The 24,916-nt window shown below is 48.9% G+C and overlaps 1 protein-coding gene across 1 annotated transcript in view; it reads right to left on the reverse strand.

Annotated features, from left to right (window-relative positions):
• Positions 1 to 24,916, reverse strand: part of LOC118397552 (eukaryotic translation initiation factor 4 gamma 1-like) — a 97,567-nt gene that overhangs the window by 26,894 nt on the left and 45,757 nt on the right. The window contains 7 exon segments of the mRNA XM_052467895.1: positions 2,919 to 3,023; positions 3,148 to 3,381; positions 3,519 to 3,665; positions 3,887 to 4,294; positions 4,418 to 4,555; positions 4,699 to 4,832; positions 5,169 to 5,361. Of these exon segments, the coding sequence (XP_052323855.1) occupies positions 2,919 to 3,023; positions 3,148 to 3,381; positions 3,519 to 3,665; positions 3,887 to 4,294; positions 4,418 to 4,555; positions 4,699 to 4,832; positions 5,169 to 5,361 (1,359 nt within the window).

Genomic DNA, 24,916 nt, shown 5'->3' on the forward strand with positions numbered 1-24,916 from the left:
AAACAATGGACCAGTCCAAATGGGGTGAGCCTAGAGTGAGAACAGTAATATTATGGGGGTCGACTAAATGGGGTGAGCCCTAGAGTGAGAACAGTAATATTATGGACCAAACATTGGACCAGTCGACTAAATGGGGTGAGCCCAGTAATATTATGGACCAAACATTGGAGTCGACTAAATGGGGTGAGAACAGTAATATTATGGACCAAACATTGGACCAGTCGACTAAATGGGGTGAGCCCTAGAGTGAGAACAGTAATATTATGGACCAAACATTGGACCAGACTAAATGGGGTGAGCCCTAGAGTGAGAACAGTAATATTATGGACCAAACATTGGACCAGTCGACTAAATGGGGTGAGCCCTAGAGTGAGAACAGTAATATTATGGACCAAACATTGGACCAGTCGACTAAATGGGGTGAGCCCTAGAGTGAGAACAGTAATATTATGGACCAAACATTGGACCAGTCGACTAAATGGGGTGAGCCCTAGAGTGAGAACAGTAATATTATGGACCAAACATTGGACCAGTCGACTAAATGGGGTGAGCCCTAGAGTGAGAACAGTAATATTATGGACCAAACATTGGACCAGTCGACTAAATGGGGTGAGCCCTAGAGTGAGAACAGTAATATTATGGACCAAACATTGGACCAGTCGACTAAATGGGGTGAGCCCTAGAGTGAGAACAGTAATATTATGGACCAAACATTGGACCAGTCGACTAAATGGGGTGAGCCCTAGAGTGAGAACAGTAATATTATGGACCAAACATTGGACCAGTCGACTAAATGGGGTGAGCCCTAGAGTGAGAACAGTAATATTATGGACCAAACATTGGACCAGTCGACTAAATGGGGTGAGCCCTAGAGTGAGAACAGTAATATTATGGACCAAACATTGGACCAGTCGACTAAATGGGGTGAGCCCTAGAGTGAGAACAGTAATATACTTTAACTGAGGATTGGAGTTAGATGGAAAAGTGTGGCGTACTCTTAACACTCCATATCTCTTTCCAGGCAAAGGTTACTTAGTCAATAAACTAAGACATAAATGGGTGACAACCAGGCTATAGAAAGAGCGGGAGAGATGCCTTGCCCTAACTTGACCCCGTTGTCAGCTTTTCCAGAGAATGGAAACTGAAACTAGAGTGTTTTCCCAGTAAACAGCAGGGGTCAGTGTGCTGACTGAGTGCAGCTGATCAGCTCTTGTGAAACATCCCAACTGCTGCTTTGGTAAGACACTTAATGGGGGTGGAACCATAGAGATCCTATAAGGTAGTTATGTGGTGCACATGTTGGAACCCTGTCTGAACATGTAGGAAACCTCCTCACACACACCTACATGATCTGTGTTGTACAGGGAGAAGACATTAGTGAGGATACAGGATCCAGTGTAACACCACATCCCTGCTCTCACCATACCGCAAGTCACTGTAGAAGAGACACACAAACACACAGGCTCTGCAAACATTTTCTCAGAAAAGTCACTGGATACTAAACTAGTTAAAGTGGAACAGTCCAGCTTTTATTTTTTCTGGTAAACTGCATTACGGGAAACCATAGAGGCATAGGCTACAGATCCATACCTGTATGTCCTTAGTAACTAGTAATTTTCAAATAAAGTAAGAAATGTGAGTTTGTGAATCACTGAAAACTTAGTGAATGGGGCATAGGCATGAGGCTTGGAAATACCCACGGGATGTTTTTCAACACTGTCAATACCACAAACTATTTATTTGACATGATTTTTTATTCATTTGAATATTTGTAGCTACTTAAGTAAATACCTGCAGTCAACTTGTGCAATTTGGGAGATAACGCGGATCTTGTTATTTCATTACGAAGCTTTACCAGTAGTCTTGGGATTAACTGCAGCCCGCGCCAGGTGATCTTGTTATAGTATGGAATTCACAACTAAATATCTTAGAACTATTAAGTTAACCGTCTAAAATGTGCTAAATGCTCTGCAGTTGTGTATTTGGTTTACTAATTTAGTACCAAGTTATCTAGCTAAGTGGTTAGCTTCTTGCAATTAGAGAATCCCTTCCGTTCAATATTTATTTTGCGTGTGCAGCAGACTAACATTTTTCAGTTACTTGTATAACTTTATGAGTGGGATGTCTGTCCTGCAAAGTTTGTCAAGAGACTGTATAAAATGTTTGCATGCGTTCGTTAGATTTTACATGTACTTGTTAGCATTGCTAACCTTTGGATTGAAAATAGTGCCCCTTGTGTTCAGCGTAGGTATTACCGAATATCCCAGTATGGCACTCGGTCATTATGAAGGTAGGACAATCTGGATACTGCCCAAGCCTACTAGGCATGGATAAGTAGTTTATGTGAACATCAAGGGACACATCCATTTAGAAGGGAGGTAAACATCTAGATGGTGAATGACATGGAGAGGAGGGAGTCGTTTACAGTGGCTTGGAGGGAAGGGATTGGCTGCAGGGTGCAGACTGACTCCAGTCTCAGTTTATGGCACCAAGGGCCCAGCTCGGGAGCCTCCCTGTATTAAAGATCTGACAGTGTCTCCCTCTGAGCCCACTTCAGAACCCTCGACACCCACACAGACTAGTGAGGGTGTCTATGGGCCAGTAAAACGCCAACACACAAAACAACACAACCCACTATTATACACTACACCTGCATGCATATAGAGGGCTTGTAAAGGACATGAGGGGTCAGAGGTGATTTTGGGTCATGGGTAAATTCAGAGGTAATGTGGGGTTAGGGGAGAATATTCTGTCTATGGTACTTTGACCCATAGTGTTTACTGATATGCTTGGATACACAACAACCAGAGGACAAGGGTCAGTCAGATTAGATTAGAGATTACCAAAAGGTTTAGGTGAGGGGGCTAAAGCATTCCCCAGACACTGGTGGGTGGTGTGTGTGTGTTACGAGGTATTACCCTCCTGAGATCCAGTACGTCCTGCAGCATGAAGCGGATTCTGGACGATGTCTTCTTCTCCTTGATGATCTTGTCCATCTGGGCAAAGTACTGGTCCATACGTGGCTACAGAAAGAGAGACAGGCAAGTTAGTGTGTATGTGTTTGTGTGTAAATCTGATTCTCAGAAATGATTTGGCATAAGTGTTCTAAACGATGCGTGTCTGTTAGTGACACTGGTACAGCGTTACCTTTGCCTTTTCAAAGTCCAGGTCCTTGCCTATAGTTGACAAGAGTCTACAGAGGCACTCTAGTGACTCCTCATCGTGGTTCTTCAGCAGCTTGACGATGCAGTCATGCATGATGGCCTCCGTCAGCATCTTCAGCTTGAATAGCTCACCAATGAACTTGATGTTGCCTAGCGACCGCCGCCGCGCCTTGTCTTTGGCCTCCTCCAGCTCTGCCTTCAGGCGATCCTTCTCCTCCTTCAGACAGGAAGTGATGTAACAGGAAGTAGGGGGAGGGAGGCATATCAGACAGATGGTCAACTGACGCATACAGAAACAAAAACAAAGTGTGTGAGAAGGACATTTTAATTGGTCACTGAGAGCACAGCTCGTACCGTGGCTGCAGCGTCCAGCTCTTTCTGCTTCTTCTCAAAGATGACATCATCGTCCTTGTCCTTCTCAAACTCCTTCTGACAGCGGTTCAGAAGCAGCTTGCGGAAATTCACAGTGACTCCCGGCTTGTCTGTGGTGGGGACTTTGAGCTGACGAGAGGAACAGAAAAACACAAACATTTAGGCCACGGTTGGAAAGCTTTGCAGACGTCACATAAAGCATAAGAGGGAACGGAACGTGAGAGGAGACATCATGAGTGTGTAATGGCACCACTCAGAAACGTGGCACAGAACAGAGGTCAGCACCGAATCAAGACCAGCACACTAGATGTACACACACAAACAGACACACACCCTTCAGAGTCACTCACCCCAATAAGGCAGCGGCACATGTTGGCGTAGGCCACGGAGAAGTTGGGTTCAGAGATGGCCTTCTCAAAGATCAGATCTATCACTCCCTTCAGCCTCTCCTCTGTATCGATGGTCAGCTCTGTGACCTGCTTCATCAGCTGTTGGAACATCTGAGGGGTCAGCTTGTTCAGGATACTACGGACCCTCTTGAACAGCTCCTGGGTCTTGGCCTGTTCCGAGTCGTCGCTCTCCTCCTCAGGAGCAGCTTGCCCACTGGTAGCCTTCTTGACAGCGGGCTTCCAGGCCTTCTCAGCCTTGTTGAGCTTCACGTCTTCCGTCAGAGACGAAGAGATGTTGATGATCCTCCTGGGCTCCTTACGCTGACCCTGTTGGGAGCGACGCGGTCCTCCACCACCCATACCAGAGGGCTGGAGGAGAGGAGGGAAGGGAAAAGGAAAGAAATTCAGTCAACATTTTTTAAATATAATCCCAGAGTTTCAGAATCTGAGTGTAGTCTTTGAGAAGATTGACAGTTTTTCATGATAACTCACTGGCCCTCCTCTGTGGCCACCTCCACCTCCTCCCATTCCAGGCCTGCCCAGGTTGGCAAACGACGGTGTGAAGTCGGGGCCCATGTTCATCCCTGGCAAACGGCTGGGGTCCAGCTGGCGGAGAGGGGCCTTATTCGCCTGGAGAGAAAGAATGACCGAACAAGGACAGAAGAGAAAGAATGACGGACACAAGTGGTCTATCTGAATAAAAAAATTATATTCTCGAATGGACCGTGCAGTGGTTCCTCCAGTCCAGCAGGGGACAGAGTGTTGTACTGTACCTTGTCCAGCACCACGTCACTGATCTGAGGCAGGCCCTCAGGCTTGGACATGGCGGCACTGATGAACTGGAAGCCCAGCAGGAAGTCCCTGTCATACCTCTTCTTCTCCTCTGGGTCTATAGGCCGACATAGTTCTGATGGAGAGGAACAAGGAATTATAGATGAATCACATTTATGTGAGTTTTCATCAGTATAGTGTTCAGGGTTTAGGTTGGTAGAGTTGGGGTATATAGTCTGTCATCTGAACTGAGTATTACTCCGTTTCACTTCTAAAAATCATATATTGATGTCAAATGGGACTTTATGACTCGTGCTCTGACAAAGCATTTCCAATAAAGTGAAACTTTGCATCCTCACTTGACTGACACGCAGATCTTGTGAGATAAGGTGTAGAGGGTAACATTAAGAGGATAACATTTCTAAGTACAGAAATGTTATAGGGCATCTCCGGGCCAAGGTTCAGAACCCACCCTCTTTGTATTGGTACTTCAGATCCTCGGGCTTGGGTTCGATATTCTCTGCATCCAGTTTGTCCTCCTTCTCCTCCCACGTCTCATCCACCTCTTCGACTGCAGGGGTGTTGGCCGGGCGGGGCTCCTTAGCGTCAGAGGCAGAAGTGGGTGTGGCCTGCTCTGGCTCAGGAGTGCTCTCCACTACCTGCTCCTGGAGAGGGGGTGAGAGAGAGGGAGAAAGAGAGAGGCAGGGAGAAAGAGGGAGAGAGAGGGGGAGGGAGAGAGATGGGGAGGGAGAGAGGAGAGAGAGGGGGGAGAGAAAGAGAACGAGAGAGAGGGGGGAGGGAAAGAGAAGGAGAGAGGGAAAGAGAAGGAGAGAGGGGGGAGAGGGAGAGAGAGGGGGAGAGTTGAGGGAGAGAGAAGGAGAGGGTTGAGGGAGAGAGAAGGAGAGGGTTGAGGGAGAGAAAAGAGAGGGGGGTATTAGTCAGTGTACATTGTTTTCATTCTTGGGTTTTTAATGGGCCAGCTGTAAACAGGTATTCTTAAAGCTTTGATATGAGATGGTGTGGGTGGTGTGTTTGATATGAGATGGCGTGGGTGGGGTGTTTAATATGAGATGGCGTGGGTGGTGTGTTTGATATGAGATGGCGTGGGTGGGGTGTTTGATATGAGATGGCGTGGGTGGGGTGTTTAATATGAGATGGTGTGGGTGGCGTGTTTGATATGGATGGCGTGTTTGATATGAGATGGCGTGGGTGGGGTGTTTAATATGAGATGGCGTGGGTGGGGTGTTTAATATGAGATGGCGTGGGTGGCGTGTTTGATATGGATGGTGTGTTTGATATGAGATGGCGTGGGTGGGGTGTTTAATATGAGATGGTGTGGGTGATATGGATGGCGTGGGTGGGGTGTTTGATATGAGATGGCGTGGGTGGGGTGTTTGATATGAGATGGCGTGGGTGGGGTGTTTAATATGAGATGGCGTGGGTGGCATGTTTGATATGGATGGTGTGTTTGATATGAGATGGCGTGGGTGGGGTGTTTAATATGAGATGGTGTGGGTGATATGGATGGCGTGGGTGGGGTGTTTGATATGATATGGCGTGTTTGATATGGATGGCGTGGGTGGTGTGTTTGATATGAGATTGTGTGGGTGGGGTTTTGATATGAGATGGCGTGGGTGGGGTGTTTGATATGAGATGGCGTGGGTGATATGGATGGCGTGGGTGGGGTGTTTGATATGAGATGGCGTGAGTGGGGTGTTTGATATGATATGGCGTCTTTGATATGAGATGGCGTGGGTGGTGTGTTTGATATGCGATGGCGTGGGTGGGGTGTTTGATATGATATGGCGTGGGTGGGGTGTTTGATATGATATGGCGTGGGTGGGGTGTTTGATATGATATGGCGTCTTTGATATGAGATGGCGTGGGTGGTGTGTTTGATATGAGATGGCGTGGGTGGTGTGTTTGATATGCGATGGCGTGGGTGGGGTGTTTGATATGCGATGGCGTGGGTGGTGTGTTTGATATGGATGGTGTGTTTGATATGGATGGTGTGTTTGATATGAGATGGCGTGTTTGATATGAGATGGCGTGGGTGATGTCTTTGATATGAGATGGCGTGGGTGGGGTTTTTGATATGCGATGGCGTGGGTGGGGTGTTTAATATGAGATGGCGTGGGTGGTGTGTTTGATATGGATGGTGTGTTTGATATGGATGGTGTGTTTGATATGGGATGGCGTGGGTGGGGTGTTTGATATGAGATGGCGTGGGTGGGGTGTTTGATATGAGATGGCGTGGGTGGTGTGTTTGATATGAGATGGCGTGGGTGGTGTGTTTGATATGAGATGGCGTGGGTGGGGTGTTTAATATGAGATGGCGTGGGTGGTGTGTTTGATATGGATGGTGTGTTTGATATGGATGGTGTGTTTGATATGAGATGGCGTGGGTGGGGTGTTTGATATGGGATGGCGTGGGTGGTGTGTTTGATATGAGATGGCGTGGGTGGTGTGTTTGATATGAGATGGCGTGGGTGGTGTGTTTGATATGAGATGGCGTGGGTGGGGAGTTTGATATGAGATGGCGTGGGTGATATGGATAGCGTGGGTGATGTGTTTGATATGGATGGCGTGGGTGGTGTGTATGATATGAGATGGCGTGGGTGGCGTGTTTGATATGGATGGTGTGTTTGATATGAGATGGCGTGGGTGGGGTGTTTAATATGAGATGGCGTGGGTGGGGTGTTTAATATGAGAAGGCATGTTTGATATGAGATGGCGTGGGTGGTGTGTTTGATATGAGATGGCGTGGGTGGTGTGTTTGATATGAGATGGCGTGGGTGGGGTGTTTGATATGAGATGGCGTGGTTGATATGAGATGGCGTGGGGGGGTGTTTGATATGAGATGGCATGTTTGATGTGAGATGGCGTGGGTGGTGTGTTTGATATGAGATGGCGTGGGTGGTGTGTTTGATATGAGATGGCGTGGGTGGGGTGTTTGATATGAGATGGCGTGGTTGATATGAGATGGCGTGGTTGGGGTGTTTGATATGAGATGGCGTGGTTGATATGAGATGGCGTGGGTGGGGTGTTTAATATGAGATGGCGTGGGTGGTGTGTTTGCTATGAGATGGCGTGGGTGGGTGTGTTTGATATGAGATGGCGTGGGTGGGGTGTTTGATATGAGATGGCGTGGGTGGGGTGTTTGATATGAGATGGCGTGTTTGATATGAGATGGGGGTGTTTGATATGAGATGGCGTGGGTGGGGTGTTTAATATGAGATGGCGTGGGTGGGGTGTTTGATATGAGATGGCGTGGGTGGCGTGTTTGATATGGATGGTGTGTTTGATATGAGATGGCGTGGGTGGGGTGTTTGATATGAGATGGCGTGGTTGATATGAGATGGCGTGGGTGGTGTGTTTGCTATGAGATGGCGTGGGTGGGGTGTTTGATATAAGATGGCGTGGGTGGGGTGTTTGATATGAGATGGCGTGGTTGATATGAGATGGCGTGGGTGGTGTGTTTGCTATGAGATGGCGTGGGTGGCGTGTTTGCTATGAGATGGCGTGTTTGATATGAGATGGCGTGGGTGGGGTGTTTGATATGAGATGGCGTGGTTGATATGAGATGGCGTGGGTGGTGTGTTTGCTATGAGATGGCGTGGGTGGGGTGTTTAATATGAGATGGCGTGGGTGGTGTGTTTGATATGAGATGGCGTGGGTGGTGTGTTTGATATGAGATGGCGTGGGTGGGGTGTTCGATATGGATGGCGTGTTTTATATGAGATGGCGTGGGTGGGATGTTTGATATGATATGGCGTGGGTGGGGTGTTTGATATGAGATGGCGTGGGTGGTGTGTTTGATATGAGATGGCGTGGGTGGTGTGTTTGATATGAGATGGCGTGGGTGGGGTGTTTAATATGAGATGGTGTGGGTGGTGTGTTTGATATGGATGGTGTGTTTGATATGGATGTTGTGTTTGATATGAGACGGCGTGTTTGATATGAGATGGCGTGGGTGGGGTGTTTGATATGGGATGGCGTTCGTGGGGTGTTTGATATGGGATGGCGTGGGTGGTGTGTTTGATATGAGATGGCGTGGGTGGTGTGTTTGATATGAGATGGCGTGGGTGGTGTGTTTGATATGAGATGGCGTGGGTGGTGTGTTTGATATGAGATGGCGTGGGTGGTGTGTTTGATATGAGATGGCGTGGGTGGGGTGTTTGATATGATATGGCGTGTTTGATATGAGATGGCGTGGGTGATATGGATGGCGTGGGTGATGTGTTTGATATGGATGGCGTGGGTGGTGTGTTTGATATGAGATGGCGTGGGTGGCGTGTTTGATATGAGATGGCGTGGGTGGCGTGTTTGATATGGATGGTGTGTTTGATATGAGATGGCGTGGGTGGGGTGTTCAATATGAGATGGCGTGGGTGGTGTGTTTGATATGGATGGTGTGTTTGATATGAGATGGCGTGGGTGGGGTGTTTAATATGAGATGGCGGGTGGGGTGTTTGATATGAGATGGCGTGTTTGATATGAGATGGCGTGGGTGGGGTGTTTAATATGAGATGGCGTGGGTGGGGTGTTTGATATGAGATGGCGTGTTTGATATGAGATGGCGTGGGTGGTGTGTTTGATATGAGATGGCGTGGGTGGTGTGTTTGATATGAGATGGCGTGGGTGGTGTTTTGATATGAGATGGCGTGGGTGGGGTGTTTGATATGAGATGGCGTGGTTGTATGAGATGGCGTGGGTGGGGTGTTTGATATGAGATGGCGTGGGTGGCGTGTTTGATATGAGATGGCGTGGGTGGTGTGTTTGATATGAGATGGCGTGGGTGGTGTGTTTGCTATGAGATGGCGTGGGTGGGGTGTTTGATATAAGATGGCGTGGTTGATATGAGATGGCGTGGGTGGTGTGTTTGATATGAGATGGCGTGGGTGGGGTGTTTAATATGAGATGGCGTGGGTGGGGTGTTTAATATGAGATGGCGTGGGTGGCGTGTTTGATATGGATGGCGTGTTTGATATGAGATGGCGTGGGTGGGGTGTTTAATATGAGATGGCGTGGGTGGTGTGTTTGATACGGATGGTGTGTTTGATATGAGATGGCGTGGGTGGGATGTTTGATATGAGATGGCGTGTTTGATATGAGATGGCGTGGGTGGGGTGTTTGATATGAGATGGCGTGGTTGATATGAGATGGCGTGGGTGATGTGTTTGATATGGATGGCGTGGGTGGGATGTTTGATATGAGATGGCGTGGGTGGTGTGTTTAATATGAGATGGCGTGGGTGGGGAGTTTAATATGAGATGGCGTGGGTGGGGTGTTTGATATGAGATGGCGTGGGTGGGGTGTTTGATATGAGATGGCGTGTTTGATATGAGATGGCGTGTTTGATATGAGATGGCGTGGGTGGGATGTTTGATATGAGATGGCGTGGTTGATATGAGATGGCGTGGGTGGTGTGTTTGCTATGAGATGGCGTGGGTGGGGTGTTTGATATAAGATGGCGTGGGTGGGGTGTTTGATATGAGATGGCGTGAATGATATGAGATGGCGTGGGTGGTGTGTTTGCTATGAGATGGCGTGGGTGGCGTGTTTGATATGGATGGTGTGTTTGATATGATATGGCGTGGGTGGGGTGTTTGATATGAGATGGCGTGGGTGGTGTGTTTGATATGAGATGGCGTGGGTGGTGTGTTTGCTATGAGATGGCGTGGGTGGGGTGTTTAATATGAGATGGCGTGGGTGGTGTGTTTGATATGAGATGGCGTGGGTGGTGTGTTTGATATGAGATGGCGTGGGTGGGGTGTTCGATATGGATGGCGTGTTTTATATGAGATGGCGTGGGTGGGATGTTTGATATGATATGGCGTGGGTGGGGTGTTTGATATGAGATGGCGTGGGTGGTGTGTTTGATATGAGATGGCGTGGGTGGTGTGTTTGATATGAGATGGCGTGGGTGGGGTGTTTAATATGAGATGGTGTGGGTGGTGTGTTTGATATGGATGTTGTGTTTGATATGGGATGGCGTTCGTGGGGTGTTTGATATGGGATGGCGTGGGTGGGGTGTTTGATATGGGATGGCGTTCGTGGGGTGTTTGATATGGGATGGCGTGGGTGGTGTGTTTGATATGGATGGTGTGTTTGATATGAGATGGCGTGGGTGGGGTGTTTAATATGAGATGGCGTGGGTGGCGTGTTTGATACGGATGGTGTGTTTGATATGAGATGGCGTGGGTGGGATGTTTGATATGAGATGGCGTGTTTGATATGAGATGGCGTGGGTGGGGTGTTGATATGAGATGGCGTGGGATGTTTGATACGGATGGTGTGTTTGATATGAGATGGCGTGGGTGGGATGTTTGATATGAGATGGCGTGTTTGATATGAGATGGCGTGGGTGGGGTGTTTGATATGAGATGGCGTGGTTGATATGAGATGGCGTGGGTGATGTGTTTGATATGGATGGCGTGGGTGGGATGTTTGATATGAGATGGCGTGGGTGGTGTGTTTAATATGAGATGGCGTGGGTGGGGAGTTTAATATGAGATGGCGTGGGTGGGGTGTTTGATATGAGATGGCGTGGGTGGGGTGTTTGATATGAGATGGCGTGTTTGATATGAGATGGCGTGTTTGATATGAGATGGTGGATGTTTGATATGAGATGGCGTGGTTGATATGAGATGGCGTGGGTGGTGTTTTGCTATGAGATGGCGTGGTGGGGTGTTTGATATAAGATGGCGTGGGTGGGGTGTTTGATATGAGATGGCGTGAATGATATGAGATGGCGTGGGTGGTGTGTTTGCTATGAGATGGCGTGGGTGGCGTGTTTGATATGGATGGTGTGTTTGATATGATATGGCGTGGGTGGGGTGTTTGATATGAGATGGCGTGGGTGGTGTGTTTGATATGAGATGGCGTGGGTGGTGTGTTTGCTATGAGATGGCGTGGGTGGGGTGTTTAATATGAGATGGCGTGGGTGGTGTGTTTGATATGAGATGGCGTGGGTGGTGTGTTTGATATGAGATGGCGTGGGTGGGGTGTTGATATGGATTGTTTTATATGAGATGGCGTGGGTGGGATGTTTGATATGAGATGGCGTGGGTGGGGTGTTTGATATGAGATGGCGTGGGTGGTGTGTTTGATATGAGATGGCGTGGGTGGTGTGTTTGATATGAGATGGTGGGGTGTTTAATATGAGATGGTGTGGGTGGTGTGTTTGATATGGATGTTGTGTTTGATATGGGATGGCGTTCGTGGGGTGTTTGATATGGGATGGCGTTCGTGGGGTGTTTGATATGGGATGGCGTGGGTGGTGTGTTTGATATGAGATGGCGTGGGTGGTGTGTTTGATATGAGATGGCGTGGGTGGTGTGTTTGATATGAGATGGCGTGGGTGGTGTGTTTGATATGAGATGGCGTGGGTGGTGTGTTTGATATGAGATGGCGTGGGTGGGGAGTTTGATATGATATGGCGTGTTTGATATGAGATGGCGTGGGTGATATGGATGGCGTGGGTGATGTGTTTGATATGGATGGCGTGGGTGGTGTGTTTGATATGAGATGGCGTGGGTGGCGTGTTTGATATGAGATGGCGTGGGTGGCGTGTTTGATATGGATGGTGTGTTTGATATGAGATGGCGTGGGTGGGGTGTTCAATATGAGATGGGGCGTGTTTGATATGGATGGTGTGTTTGATATGAGATGGCGTGGGTGGGGTGTTTAATATGAGATGGCGTGGGTGGGGTGTTTAACATGAGATGGCGTGGGTGGGGTGTTTGATATGAGATGGCGTGTTTGATATGAGATGGCGTGGGTGGGGTGTTTAATATGAGATGGCGTGGGTGGGGTGTTTAATATGAGATGGCGTGTTTGATATGAGATGGCGTGGGTGGTGTGTTTGATATGAGATGGCGTGGGTGGTGTGTTTGATATGAGATGGCGTGGGTGGTGTGTTTGATATGAGATGGCGTGGGTGGGGTGTTTGATATGAGATGGCGTGGTTGATATGAGATGGCGTGGGTGGGGTGTTTGATATGAGATGGCGTGGGTGGCGTGTTTGATATGAGATGGCGTGGGTGGTGTGTTTGATATGAGATGGCGTGGGTGGTGTGTTTGCTATGAGATGGCGTGGGTGGGGTGTTTGATATAAGATGGCGTGGTTGATATGAGATGGCGTGGGTGGTGTGTTTGATATGAGATGGCGTGGGTGGGGTGTTTAATATGAGATGGCGTGGGTGGGGTGTTTAATATGAGATGGCGTGGGTGGCGTGTTTGATATGGATGGTGTGTTTGATATGAGATGGCGTGGGTGGGGTGTTTAATATGAGATGGCGTGGGTGGCGTGTTTGATACGGATGGTGTGTTTGATATGAGATGGCGTGGGTGGGATGTTTGATATGAGATGGCGTGTTTGATATGAGATGGCGTGGGTGGGGTGTTTGATATGAGATGGCGTGGTTGATATGAGATGGCGTGGGTGATGTGTTTGATATGGATGGCGTGGGTGGGATGTTTGATATGAGATGGCGTGGGTGGTGTGTTTAATATGAGATGGCGTGGGTGGGGAGTTTAATATGAGATGGCGTGGGTGGGGTGTTTGATATGAGATGGCGTGGGTGGGGTGTTTGATATGAGATGGCGTGTTTGATATGAGATGGCGTGGGTGGGATGTTTGATATGAGATGGCATGGGTGGTGTGTTTGATATGAGATGGCGTGGGTGGTGTGTTTGATATGAGATGGCGTGGGTGGGATGTTTGATATAAGATGGCGAGGTTGATATGAGATGGCGTGGGTGGGGTGTTTAATATGAGATGGCGTGGGTGGGGTGTTTGATATGAGATGGCGTGGGTGGGGTGTTTGATATGATATGGCGTGTTTGATATGAGATGGCGTGGGTGATATGGATAGCGTGGGTGATGTGTTTGATATGGATGGCGTGGGTGGTGTGTATGATATGAGATGGCGTGTTTGATATGGATGGTGTGTTTGATATGAGATGGCGTGGGTGGGGTGTTTAATATGAGATGGCGTGGGTGGCGTGTTTGATATGGATGGTGTGTTTGATATGAGATGGCGTGGGTGGCATGTTTGATATGAGATGGCGTGGGTGGCGTGTTTGATATGGATGGTGTGTTTAATATGAGATGGCGTGGGTGGGGTGTTTGATATGGATGGTGTGTTTGATATGAGATGGCGTGGGTGGGGTGTTTAATATGAGATGGCGTGGGTGGCGTGTTTGATATGGATGGTGTGTTTGATATGAGATGGCGTGGGTGGCATGTTTGATATGAGATGGCGTGGGTGGCGTGTTTGATATGGATGGTGTGTTTGATATGAGATGGCGTGGGTGGGGTGTTTAATATGAGATGGCGTGGGTGGGGTGTTTAATATGAGATGGCGTGGGTGGGGTGTTTAACATGAGACGGCGTGGGTGGGGTGTTTAACATGAGATGGCGTGGGTGGGGTGTTTAATATGAGATGGCATGTTTGATATGAGATGGCGTGGGTGGTGTGCTTGATATGAGATGGCGTGGGTGGGGTGTTTGATATGAGATGGCATGTTTGATATGAGATGGCGTGGGTGGTGTGTTTGATATGAGATGGCGTGGGTGGGGTGTTTGATATGAGATGGCGTGGGTGGGGTGTTTGATATGAGATGGCGTGGGTGGGGTGTTTGATATGAGATGGCGTGGGTGGCGTGTTTGATATGGATGGTGTGTTTGATATGAGATGGCGTGGGTGGGGTGTTTGATATGAGATGGCGTGGGTGGGGGTGTTTGATATGAGATGGCGTGGTTGATATGAGGTGGCGTGGGTGGTGTGTTTGCTATGAGATGGCGTGGGTGGGGTGTTTGATATAAGATGGCGTGGGTGGGGTGTTTAATATGAGATGGCGTGGGTGGGGTGTTTGATATGAGATGGCCTAGGTGGCGTGTTTGATATGGATGGTGTGTTTGATATAAGATGGCGTGGGTGGGGTGTTTAATATGAGATGGCGTGGGTGGAGTGTTTGATATGAGATGGCGTGGGTGGCGTGTTTGATATGGATGGTGTGTTTGATATGAGATGGCGTGGGTGGGGTGTTTGATATGAGATGGCGTGTTTGATATGGATGGTGTGTTTGATATGAGATGGCGTGGGTGGGGTGTTTAATATGAGATGGCGTGGGTGGGGTGTTTAATATGAGATGGCGTGGGTGGGGTGTTTAACATGAGATGGCGTGGGTGGGGTGTTTAACATGAGATGGCGTGGGTGGGGTGTTTAATATGAGATGGCATGTTTGATATGAGATGGCGTGGGTGGTGTGTTTGATATGAGATGGCGTGGGGGGGTGTTTGATATGAGATGGCATGTTTGATATGAGATGGCGTGGGTGGTGTGTTTGATATGAGATGGCGTGGGTGGTGTGTTTGATATGAGATGGCGTGGGTGGGGTGTTTGATATGAGATGGCGTGGGTGGGGTGTTTAATATAAGATGGCGTGGGTGGGGTGTTTGATATGAGATGGCGTGGTGCGTGTTTGATATGGATGGTGTGTTTGATATGAGATGGCGTGGGTGGGGTGTTTGATATGAGATGGCGTGGTTGATATGAGATGGCGTGGGTGGTGTGTTTGCTATGAGATGGCGTGGGTGGGGTGTTTGATATAAGATGGCGTGGGTGGGGTGTTTAATATGAGATGGCGTGGGTGGGGTGTTTGATATGAGATGGCGTGGGGGGGTGTTTGATATGAGATGGCGTGGGTGGCGTGTTTGATATGGATGGTGTGTTTGATATAAGATGGCGTGGGTGGGTGTTTAATATGAGATGGCGTGGGTGGAGTGTTTGATATGAGATAGCGTGGGTGGCGTGTTTGATATGGATGGTGTGTTTGATATGAGATGGCGTGGGTGGGGTGTTTGATATGAGATGGCGTGGTTGATATGAGATGGCGTGGGTGGGGTGTTTGATATAAGATGGCGTGGGTGGGGTGTTTAATATGAGATGGCGTGGGTGGGGTGTTTAATATGAGATGGCGTGGGTGGGGTGTTTGATATGAGATGGCGTGGGTGGCGTGTTTGATATGGATGGTGTGTTTGATATGAGATGGCGTGGGTGGGGTGTTTGATATGAGATGGCGTGGTTGATATGAGATGGCGTGGGTGGGGTGTTTGATATGAGATGGCGTGGTTGATATGAGATGGCGTGGGTGGTGTGTTTGCTATGAGATGGCGTGGGTGGGGTGTTTGATATAAGATGGCGTGGGTGGGGTGTTTAACATGAGATGGCGTGGGTGGGGTGTTTGATATGAGATGGCGTGGGTGGCGTGTTTGATAAGGATGGTGTGTTTGATATAAGATGGCGTGGGTGGGGTGTTTGATATGAGATGGCGTGGGTGGCGTGTTTGATATGGATGGTGTGTTTGATATGAGATGGCGTGGGTGGGGTGTTTAATATGAGATGGCGTGGGTGGGGTGTTTGATATGAGATGGCGTGGGTGGGGTGTTTGATATGAGATGGCGTGTTTAATATGAGATGGCGTGGGTGGGGTGTTTGATATGAGATGGCGTGGGTGGGGTGTTTGATATGATATGGCGTGTTTGATATGAGATGGCGTGGGTGATATGGATAGCGTGGGTGATGTGTTTGATATGGATGGCGTGGGTGGTGTGTATGATATGAGATGGCGTGTTTGATATGGATGGTGTGTTTGATATGAGATGGCGTGGGTGGGGTGTTTAATATGAGATGGCGTGGTGGCGTGTTTGATATGGATGGTGTGTTTGATATGAGATGGCGTGGGTGGCATGTTTGATATGAGATGGCGTGGGTGGCGTGTTTGATATGGATGGTGTGTTTAATATGAGATGGCGTGGGTGGGGTGTTTGATATGGATGGTGTGTTTGATATGAGATGGCGTGGGGGGTGTTTAATATGAGATGGCGTGGGTGGCGTGTTTGATATGGATGGTGTGTTTGATATGAGATGGCGTGGGTGGCATGTTTGATATGAGATGGCGTGGTGGCGTGTTTGATATGGATGGTGTGTTTGATATGAGATGGCGTGGGTGGGGTGTTTAATATGAGATGGCGTGGGTGGGGTGTTTAATATGAGATGGCGTGGGTGGGGTGTTTAACATGAGACGGCGTGGGTGGGGTGTTTAACATGAGATGGCGTGGGTGGGGTGTTTAATATGAGATGGCATGTTTGATATGAGATGGTGTGGGTGGTGTGCTTGATATGAGATGGGGTGGGTGGGGTGTTTGATATGAGATGGCATGTTTGATATGAGATGGAGTGGGTGGTGTGTTTGATATGAGATGGCGTGGGTGGTGTGTTTGATATGAGATGGCGTGGGTGGGGTGTTTGATATGAGATGGCGTGGGTGGGGTGTTTGATATGAGATGGCGTGGGTGGGGTGTTTGATATGAGATGGCGTGGGTGGCGTGTTTGATATGGATGGTGTGTTTGATATGAGATGGCGTGGGTGGGGTGTTTGATATGAGATGGCGTGGGTGGGTGTTTGATATGAGATGGCGTGGTTGATATGAGATGGCGTGGGTGGTGTGTTTGCTATGAGATGGCGTGGGTGGGGTGTTTGATATAAGATGGCGTGGGTGGGGTGTTTAATATGAGATGGCGTGGGTGGGGTGTTTGATATGAGATGGCCTAGGTGGCGTGTTTGATATGGATGGTGTGTTTGATATAAGATGGCGTGGGTGGGGTGTTTAATATGAGATGGCGTGGGTGAGTGTTTGATATGAGATGGCGTGGGTGGCGTGTTTGATATGGATGGTGTGTTTGATATGAGATGGCGTGGGTGGGGTGTTTGATATGAGATGGCGTGTTTGATATGGATGGTGTGTTTGATATGAGATGGCGTGGGTGGGGTGTTTAATATGAGATGGCGTGGGTGGGGTGTTTAATATGAGATGGCGTGGGTGGGGTGTTTAACATGAGATGGCGTGGGTGGGGTGTTTAACATGAGATGGCGTGGGTGGGGTGTTTAATATGAGATGGCATGTTTGATATGAGATGGCGTGGGTGGTGTGTTTGATATGAGATGGCGTGGGTGGGGTGTTTGATATGAGATGGCATGTTTGATATGAGATGGCGTGGGTGGTGTGTTTGATATGAGATGGCGTGGGTGGTGTGTTTGATATGAGATGGCGTGGGTGGGGTGTTTGATATGAGATGGCGTGGGTGGGGTGTTTAATATAAGATGGCGTGGGTGGGGTGTTTGATATGAGATGGCGTGGGTGGCGTGTTTGATATGGATGGTGTGTTTGATATGAGATGGCGTGGGTGGGGTGTTTGATATGAGATGGCGTGGTTGATATGAGATGGCGTGGGTGGTGTGTTTGCTATGAGATGGCGTGGGTGGGGTGTTTGATATAAGATGGCGTGGGTGGGTGTTTAATATGAGATGGCGTGGGTGGGGTGTTTGATATGAGATGGCGTGGGTGGGGTGTTTGATATGAGATGGCGTGGGTGGCGTGTTTGATATGGATGGTGTGTTTGATATAAGATGGCGTGGGTGGGGTGTTTAATATGAGATGGCGTGGGTGGAGTGTTTGATATGAGATAGCGTGGGTGGCGTGTTTGATATGGATGGTGTGTTTGATATGAGATGGCGTGGGTGGGGTGTTTGATATGAGATGGCGTGGTTGATATGAGATGGCGTGGGTGGTGTGTTTGCTATGAGATGGCGTGGGTGGGGTGTTTGATATAAGATGGCGTGGGTGGGGTGTTTAATATGAGATGGCGTGGGTGGGGTGTTTAATATGAGATGGCGTGGGTGGGGTGTTTGATATGAGATGGCGTGGGTGGCGTGTTTGATATGGATGGTGTGTTTGATATGAGATGGCGTGGGTGGGTGTTTGATATGAGATGGCGTGGTTGATATGAGATGGCGTGGGTGGGGTGTTTGATATGAGATGGCGTGGTTGATATGAGATGGCGTGGGTGGTGTGTTTGCTATGAGATGGCGTGGGTGGGGTGTTTGATATAAGATGGCGTGGGTGGGGTGTTTAACATGAGATGGCGTGGGTGGGGTGTTTGATATGAGATGGCGTGGGTGGCGTGTTTGATAAGGATGGTGTGTTTGATATAAGATGGCGTGGGTGGGGTGTTTGATATGAGATGGCGTGGGTGGCGTGTTTGATATGGATGGTGTGTTTGATATGAGATGGCGTGGGTGGGGTGTTTAATATGAGATGGCGTGGGTGGGGTGTTTGATATGAGATGGCGTGGGTGGGGTGTTTGATATGAGATGGCGTGTTTGATATGAGATGGCGTGGGTGGGGTGTTTGATATGAGATGGCGTGGGTGGGGTGTTTGATATGAGATGGCGTGGTTGATATGAGATGGCGTGGGTGATGTGTTCGATATGGATGGCGTGTTTGATATGAGATGGCGTGGGTGGGATGTTTGATATGAGATGGCGTGGGTGGGGTGTTTGATATGAGATGGCGTGGGTGGTGTGTTGATATGAGATGGCGTGTTTGATATGAGATGGCGTGGGTGGGGTGTTTGATATGAGATGGCGTGGGTGGGGTGTTTGATATGAGATGGCGTGGTTGATATGAGATGGCGTGGGTGATGTGTTCGATATGGATGGCGTGTTTGATATGAGATGGCGTGGGTGGTGTGTTTGATATGAGATGGCGTGGGTGGGGTGTTTAATATGAGATGGCGTGGGTGGGGTGTTTAATATGAGATGGCGTGGGTGGCGTGTTTGATATGGATGGTGTGTTTGATATGAGATGGCGTGGGTGGGGTGTTTAATATGAGATGGCGTGGGTGGCGTGTTTGATACGGATGGTGTGTTTGATATGAGATGGCGTGGGTGGGATGTTTGATATGAGATGGCGTGTTTGATATGAGATGGCGTGGGTGGGATGTTTGATATGAGATGGCGTGTTTGATATGAGATGGCGTGGGTGGGGTGTTTGATATGAGATGGCGTGGTTGATATGAGATGGCGTGGGTGATGTGTTTGATATGGATGGCGTGGGTGGGATGTTTGATATGAGATGGCGTGGGTGGTGTGTTTAATATGAGATGGCGTGGGTGGGGAGTTTAATATGAGATGGCGTGGGTGGGGTGTTTGATATGAGATGGCGTGGGTGGGGTGTTTGATATGAGATGGCGTGTTTGATATGAGATGGCGTGGGTGGGATGTTTGATATGAGATGGCGTGGGTGGTGTGTTTGATATGAGATGGCGTGGGTGGGATGTTTGATATAAGATGGCGAGGTTGATATGAGATGGCGTGGGTGGGGTGTTTAATATGAGATGGCGTGGGTGGGGTGTTTGATATGAGATGGCGTGGGTGGGGTGTTTGATATGATATGGCGTGTTTGATATGAGATGGCGTGGGTGATATGGATAGCGTGGGTGATGTGTTTGATATGGATGGCGTGGGTGGTGTGTATGATATGAGATGGCGTGTTTGATATGGATGGTGTGTTTGATATGAGATGGCGTGGGTGGGGTGTTTAATATGAGATGGCGTGGGTGGCGTGTTTGATATGGATGGTGTGTTTGATATGAGATGGCGTGGTGGCATGTTTGATATGAGATGGCGTGGGTGGCGTGTTTGATATGGATGGTGTGTTTGATATGAGATGGCGTGGGTGGGGTGTTTAATATGAGATGGCGTGGGTGGGGTGTTTAATATGAGATGGCGTGGGTGGGGTGTTTAACATGAGATGGCGTGGGTGGGGTGTTTAACATGAGATGGCGTGGGTGGGGTGTTTAATATGAGATGGCATGTTTGATATGAGATGGCGTGGTGGTGTTTGATATGAGATGGCGTGGGTGGGGTGTTTGATATGAGATGGCATGTTTGATATGAGATGGCGGGGTGGTGTGTTTGATATGAGATGGCGTGGGTGGTGTGTTTGATATGAGATGGCGTGGGTGGGGTGTTTGATATGAGATGGCGTGGGTGGGGTGTTTGATATGAGATGGCGTGGGTGGGGTGTTTGATATGAGATGGCGTGGGTGGCGTGTTTGATATGGATGGTGTGTTTGATATGAGATGGCGTGGGTGGGGTGTTTGATATGAGATGGCGTGGGTGGGGTGTTTGATATGAGATGGCGTGGTTGATATGAGATGGCGTGGGTGGTGTGTTTGCTATGAGATGGCGTGGGTGGGGTGTTTGATATAAGATGGCGTGGGTGGGGTGTTTAATATGAGATGGCGTGGGTGGGGTGTTTGATATGAGATGGCCTAGGTGGCGTGTTTGATATGGATGGTGTGTTTGATATAAGATGGCGTGGGTGGGGTGTTTAATATGAGATGGCGTGGGTGGAGTGTTTGATATGAGATGGCGTGGGTGGCGTGTTTGATAAGGATGGTGTGTTTGATATAAGATGGCGTGGGTGGGGTGTTTGATATGAGATGGCGTGGGTGGCGTGTTTGATATGGATGGTGTGTTTGATATGAGATGGCGTGGGTGGGGTGTTTAATATGAGATGGCGTGGGTGGGGTGTTTGATATGAGATGGCGTGGGTGGGGTGTTTGATATGAGATGGCGTGTTTGATATGAGATGGCGTGGGTGGGGTGTTTGATATGAGATGGCGTGGGTGGGTGTTTGATATGAGATGGCGTGGTTGATATGAGATGGCGTGGGTGATGTGTTCGATATGGATGGCGTGTTTGATATGAGATGGCGTGGGTGGGATGTTTGATATGAGATGGCGTGGGTGGGTGTTTGATATGAGATGGCGTGGGTGGTGTGTTGGATATGAGATGGCGTGTTTGATATGAGATGGCGTGGGTGGGGTGTTTGATATGAGATGGCGTGGGTGGGGTGTTTGATATGAGATGGCGTGGTTGATATGAGATGGCTATGGGTGCGTGTGTGTTCGATATGGATGGCGTGTTTGATATGAGATGGCGTGGGTGGTGTGTTTGATATGAGATGGCGTGGGTGGGTGTTTAATATGAGATGGCGTGGGTGGGGTGTTTAATATGAGATGGCGTGGGTGGCGTGTTTGATATGGATGGTGTGTTTGATATGAGATGGCGTGGGTGGGGTGTTTAATATGAGATGGCGTGGGTGGCGTGTTTGATACGGATGGTGTGTTTGATATGAGATGGCGTGGGTGGGATGTTTGATATGAGATGGCGTGTTTGATATGAGATGGCGTGGGTGGGATGTTTGATATGAGATGGCGTGTTTGATATGAGATGGCGTGGGTGGGGTGTTTGATATGAGATGGCGTGGTTGATATGAGATGGCGTGGGTGATGTGTTTGATATGGATGGCGTGGGTGGGATGTTTGATATGAGATGGCGTGGGTGGTGTGTTTAATATGAGATGGCGTGGGTGGGGAGTTTAATATGAGATGGCGTGGGTGGGGTGTTTGATATGAGATGGCGTGGGTGGGGTGTTTGATATGAGATGGCGTGTTTGATATGAGATGGCGTGGGTGGGATGTTTGATATGAGATGGCGTGGGTGGTGTGTTTGATATGAGATGGCGTGGGTGGATGTTTGATATAAGATGGCGAGGTTGATATGAGATGGCGTGGGTGGGGTGTTTAATATGAGATGGCGTGGGTGGGGTGTTTGATATGAGATGGCGTGGGTGGGGTGTTTGATATGATATGGCGTGTTTGATATGAGATGGCGTGGGTGATATGGATAGCGTGGGTGATGTGTTTGATATGGATGGCGTGGGTGGTGTGTATGATATGAGATGGCGTGTTTGATATGGATGGTGTGTTTGATATGAGATGGCGTGGGTGGGGTGTTTAATATGAGATGGCGTGGGTGGCGTGTTTGATATGGATGGTGTGTTTGATATGAGATGGCGTGGGTGGCATGTTTGATATGAGATGGCGTGGGTGGCGTGTTTGATATGGATGGTGTGTTTGATATGAGATGGCGTGGGTGGGGTGTTTAATATGAGATGGCGTGGGTGGGGTGTTTAATATGAGATGGCGTGGGTGGGGTGTTTAACATGAGACGGCGTGGGTGGGGTGTTTAACATGAGATGGCGTGGGTGGGGTGTTTAATATGAGATGGCATGTTTGATATGAGATGGCGTGGGTGGTGTGCTTGATATGAGATGGCGTGGGTGGGGTGTTTGATATGAGATGGCATGTTTGATATGAGATGGCGTGGGTGGTGTGTTTGATATGAGATGGCGTGGGTGGTGTGTTTGATATGAGATGGCGTGGGTGGGGTGTTTGATATGAGATGGCGTGGGTGGGGTGTTTGATATGAGATGGCGTGGGTGGGGTGTTTGATATGAGATGGCGTGGGTGGCGTGTTTGATATGGATGGTGTGTTTGATATGAGATGGCGTGGGTGGGGTGTTTGATATGAGATGGCGTGGGTGGGGTGTTTGATATGAGATGGCGTGGTTGATATGAGATGGCGTGGGTGGTGTGTTTGCTATGAGATGGCGTGGGTGGGGTGTTTGATATAAGATGGCGTGGGTGGGGTGTTTAATATGAGATGGCGTGGGTGGGGTGTTTGATATGAGATGGCCTAGGTGGCGTGTTTGATATGGATGGTGTGTTTGATATAAGATGGCGTGGGTGGGGTGTTTAATATGAGATGGCGTGGGTGGAGTGTTTGATATGAGATGGCGTGGGTGGCGTGTTTGATATGGATGGTGTGTTTGATATGAGATGGCGTGGGTGGGGTGTTTGATATGAGATGGCGTGTTTGATATGGATGGTGTGTTTGATATGAGATGGCGTGGGTGGGGTGTTTAATATGAGATGGCGTGGGTGGGGTGTTTAATATGAGATGGCGTGGGTGGGGTGTTTAACATGAGATGGCGTGGGTGGGGTGTTTAACATGAGATGGCGTGGGTGGGGTGTTTAATATGAGATGGCATGTTTGATATGAGATGGCGTGGGTGGTGTGTTTGATATGAGATGGCGTGGGTGGGGTGTTTGATATGAGATGGCATGTTTGATATGAGATGGCGTGGGTGGTGTGTTTGATATGAGATGGCGTGGGTGGTGTGTTTGATATGAGATGGCGTGGGTGGGGTGTTTGATATGAGATGGCGTGGGTGGGGTGTTTAATATAAGATGGCGTGGGTGGGGTGTTTGATATGAGATGGCGTGGGTGGCGTGTTTGATATGGATGGTGTGTTTGATATGAGATGGCGTGGGTGGGGTGTTTGATATGAGATGGCGTGGTTGATATGAGATGGCGTGGGTGGTGTGTTTGCTATGAGATGGCGTGGGTGGGGTGTTTGATATAAGATGGCGTGGGTGGGGTGTTTAATATGAGATGGCGTGGGTGGGGTGTTTGATATGAGATGGCGTGGGTGGGGTGTTTGATATGAGATGGCGTGGGTGGCGTGTTTGATATGGATGGTGTGTTTGATATAAGATGGCGTGGGTGGGGTGTTTAATATGAGATGGCGTGGGTGGAGTGTTTGATATGAGATAGCGTGGGTGGCGTGTTTGATATGGATGGTGTGTTTGATATGAGATGGCGTGGGTGGGGTGTTTGATATGAGATGGCGTGGTTGATATGAGATGGCGTGGGTGGTGTGTTTGCTATGAGATGGCGTGGGTGGGGTGTTTGATATAAGATGGCGTGGGTGGGGTGTTTAATATGAGATGGCGTGGGTGGGGTGTTTAATATGAGATGGCGTGGGTGGGGTGTTTGATATGAGATGGCGTGGGTGGCGTGTTTGATATGGATGGTGTGTTTGATATGAGATGGCGTGGGTGGGGTGTTTGATATGAGATGGCGTGGTTGATATGAGATGGCGTGGGTGGGGTGTTTGATATGAGATGGCGTGGTTGATATGAGATGGCGTGGGTGGTGTGTTTGCTATGAGATGGCGTGGGTGGGGTGTTTGATATAAGATGGCGTGGGTGGGGTGTTTAACATGAGATGGCGTGGGTGGGGTGTTTGATATGAGATGGCGTGGGTGGCGTGTTTGATAAGGATGGTGTGTTTGATATAAGATGGCGTGGGTGGGGTGTTTGATATGAGATGGCGTGGGTGGCGTGTTTGATATGGATGGTGTGTTTGATATGAGATGGCGTGGGTGGGGTGTTTAATATGAGATGGCGTGGGTGGGGTGTTTGATATGAGATGGCGTGGGTGGGGTGTTTGATATGAGATGGCGTGTTTGATATGAGATGGCGTGGGTGGGGTGTTTGATATGAGATGGCGTGGGTGGGGTGTTTGATATGAGATGGCGTGGTTGATATGAGATGGCGTGGGTGATGTGTTCGATATGGATGGCGTGTTTGATATGAGATGGCGTGGGTGGG

The sequence above is a fragment of the Oncorhynchus keta genome, chromosome 18 (assembly GCF_023373465.1).
Source record: "Oncorhynchus keta strain PuntledgeMale-10-30-2019 chromosome 18, Oket_V2, whole genome shotgun sequence".
In the NCBI taxonomy this organism is placed as follows: Eukaryota; Metazoa; Chordata; class Actinopteri; order Salmoniformes; family Salmonidae; genus Oncorhynchus; species Oncorhynchus keta.